The sequence below is a fragment of the Gavia stellata genome, unplaced genomic scaffold (assembly GCF_030936135.1).
Source record: "Gavia stellata isolate bGavSte3 unplaced genomic scaffold, bGavSte3.hap2 HAP2_SCAFFOLD_245, whole genome shotgun sequence".
Classification (NCBI taxonomy): Eukaryota; Metazoa; Chordata; class Aves; order Gaviiformes; family Gaviidae; genus Gavia; species Gavia stellata.
In genome coordinates, this window is record NW_026776415.1 from 92,981 (window position 1) to 96,278 (window position 3,298).

General features: G+C 53.2%; 1 protein-coding gene across 1 annotated transcript; it reads right to left on the minus strand.

Moving 5' to 3' along the window:
* Positions 1-353: 353 nt before the first annotated feature.
* LOC132320979 (SUN domain-containing protein 3-like) lies at positions 354-3,289 on the minus strand (the record flags this gene model as incomplete). The annotated part of the gene is given in 6 exon segments (XM_059834602.1): positions 354-509; positions 1,209-1,301; positions 1,816-1,970; positions 1,973-1,982; positions 2,714-2,829; positions 3,211-3,289. Coding segments are annotated over 6 exon segments (609 nt in total), but the record flags the coding sequence as incomplete, so codon positions are not given.
* Between the last annotated feature and the right edge of the window lie 9 nt (positions 3,290-3,298).

Genomic DNA, 3,298 nt, shown 5'->3' on the forward strand with positions numbered 1-3,298 from the left:
CATTGTCTCATAGGTGACAGCCTGAAAGACGGAAGCTGAAGCAGCATGTGCCTCTTGTGAAAATAGGTAACAAGAGACGGTTGTGTTCAGTTGATGCTTAGTTGCTTCCTGTACCTTCATTTAATCTTTTGTGTATAGGCAGGTCCTGCTGATGTTCCTGTGCAGGCAGCAAGCATGTGGATGTCAGTTTTTCTGCATAATTGTGACTGATCTTTCTTGTTGCTTTGAATAAGGAAAATTTTGCTATGTACCCCTGAAGTCTCCGGTAAGCTCGTGGGTCAAGAGAAGGACAGGGAGCTCTCTTACCAGTTAGCATCACAGGCAAAACAGGCTCCAACTCCACTTGGTGAAAATTAAGGGCCTTTATTGCCAGATGACAGGGACCCCTTTCCCCCGTCTTCGGGAGGATCGCCGTGCACCCTGAATCGATACAGGCAGGTGTAGTCCGGGTGGCCCCAGTTGCTCAGCACTTGCAGCTTTATGTAATTCACGAACCCAGAGAGCTCGTTCTGAAATGACAAGAAGGAATGAGTTGCCTTTTCCTCCCTGGCAGTTGACTCCTGACAGAGTAGTGCCACAGCGACGGACTCCTTCAACAGCTTACTTCTGGCTGCCCTGCGAGGTCTTTTGACCTATGGTGGTCAAGACGTTCTTATCCTGCTCCACCTCCTGTGGCCATAAGAACAGGGAAGGAAGAAGCAGCTACCAGAAGCGGCAGCAAATAGATGGGCGAGTTCTTCTCGCCTGCTTTGAGGCACATGCGTGCACAGTCAGAGACCCAGTGGAGTCAGTCAAATGGCTCGTTGCCTCCTCTAGAAAGCCACCAAGACATAATGGCCTCCCTGTCCCTACTCGCTACCAGCAACACCAGAAGCCTCAGAAAGCCCAGTAGTTCTATCTTTAACTAGCAGGCCAGGAGTAGTGCATACTAGGGGACGTGGCCACTTGTGTGCACTTGGAGTCCAGACACTCAAGCTGACTCAGCTTCAGCGGTGGTGCTTTTAAGCGCTGAAGCTGAAAGCCAAAAGGAAAGAGAAGAACAACAGGAGTCCAGGCATACGCCACTAGGAAGCTAAAGCAGAAGAAAAGCCAGCGTGGCACACGCTGCAGGAGAGGGCTGCCTCTAGCCCTTTGGCAGGGAAGTTTCTCCCCAGCCAACTGCATATCTCCTCCTCTCCTCCAGTTCTCCTCCCTCTTTGTCCCCGTACCTTCAGCTGGAAGGTCTGAGTGGGATTCAGCGTCGCCAGGAAAGTGAACCGTCCCAGGAACGTTCCCTGCTCCTCCTGTTCTTCCTTGAGGCCCTAGAGAAAGACAGGGGTAGGGAAAACAAGAGCGCCTCGTTCACCGTGGGAAGACTTAACTTCAGTCGGTGAAGTACTGGTCTATTGCAGCTACGTAGTCCAAGGAAGATGAGCACAAGAGGAGACGAGAAGCTGCAGCTAGGTAGCGTGCCACACTTGCCTACTCAAGGAGTCTCAGCTGCCAGTCAGGAAAGGAGCAGACGATCCCAGTGAGGGGGGTAACGTGAGCATCACAAATGCCCACTGGGATTGGAAGCAAAGAAGGTCTAGGACCGTGCACTGTGCCAGCTCCTTTTCCCTGTGGCTCCTGGAGTAGCACCTTGCCCCAGAAGCTTCCTTTTGAGCGGTACATTGGATAAGAGAGGAATACAAGGGAAAGGGAGCAACTCCAAGGAGCTTGTTTCTTCTGCGAGCCAGGAGGAAGCCGCAGGCTGCTGGAGTCTTTGAGCCGTATTCACCGCCCGCCTAGAAATGCTATGCAACCCCCGCCCCCCACTCTAGAGAAATCACTCACGTAGACAGCAAAGTCCTTTGGCGCTCTGGAGATGCTGTCTCTATGGAACATTGTCCCTGAGACATGGTCCACGGTGACTGCTCTGGGAACGATTGGCACAGACAGCCTGATGAGCACGTGTCCCTGACTTCCTGCCAAGGGCCAGCAGTTTCCTGATGATTTTCCGGCTGAAAGAGAAGAAGAAACGACGTTCACGTTGAGCTAAGCAGTGGTGAGAATTCATGCGTCACAAGACCCCTTCAGCAGAGAAGCACTTGGATGGCAGGAGGCTGGATGTGCCCCTCGAAGAAGCTCTCCGGCCTGTCCCGGTCTGGAGCAAGTCGCCAAGAACAAGCAAGGGACGGTGTGGCTGAAAGGCACCTGCCCAGAGCAGGTGGCATCTAGAGGGCCCACCTGGATGAGCCTTTCCTGTAAGGGGAAGCAATGGCTCCCTCTCATCCACTCCCACCTCCTTCCACCGGCACCAGCCAACACTTCAACTTGTGCAGGCAGCTCAGGAGCAGTGCCAGGACGGCTTGCCAACACAACGTGGGGCCCTCCAGCAGTGCAGGCTCTCAGCGCCCGCTTGTGCTCGCTAAGAGCCCTGCGAGCTCACACCCCAGACCTCTGCAGGCCCCTTTTCCATCCTCCTTCCGTGCCATGCTGACAGTTCTCACAGTGAACTGGCAAGACAAAGACTGTGGGACCCCAGCTAGCCTGTTAGAAGCTCGCGCGGAGGAGCTGGGGCACTCCGTGAGAGGAAAAACTCAGCAGGGAGACACAGGAGGCGAGTAGGTCCATGCAGGAAGGCAGCAGAAGAAGAAAGCTTCGAGGAGCAAAGACAAGGGCCAAGGCAACTCTCAGCAGCGCGTTTGGTTCCTCCCCGCCACCTTTGTTTTCTGATTCTTGGTGCACCTACCTCAAGGATAACGTCAGGAGATCGCAGGTAATCCAGCACCGGCAGGGAATACAAAAAGACTTTTCCTTTCCTATTGCGGAAGGATGGAGAAGTCCTTGAATGAACGACAGCAGCCCCTGGAAATGAAAACGTGAGCACAATCATTGAGCAATGTCCAGGAGGAATATTGCACTGCTGACTTGAAAAAAGCTTCTAAGTAGCCATCGAGCTCCTACAGTGGGATTCCCTTCTTTCGTACTGGCATGATCCCTCTGGAACACACAGCAGGGACTCATCAAACTGTCGTCAGGGGCCATGGAAAAAGACAAGAATGGGAAGCAGGCTTTTCTGGTCTTCAGATGTGGTCTGGCCTGTTACAGGCTCTGTCAGTGGGTCCATTTGTAGGGCACGAGGTGGCCCTTGACTTCTCGCCCCTTCTCTCCTACCACTGGGCACGTTCAAATGCCCGTCTTGTCAAGCTGGACAGGAAGCGCTTTGTTTGCACAATGGCACAGCACCTGATGATTTGAGGGCATAATCTGGCATGGGGACTTGCTTTTCTTCCAGCTTCTCCAAGACTTGATTGATTATCTCTTGAACAGCCTA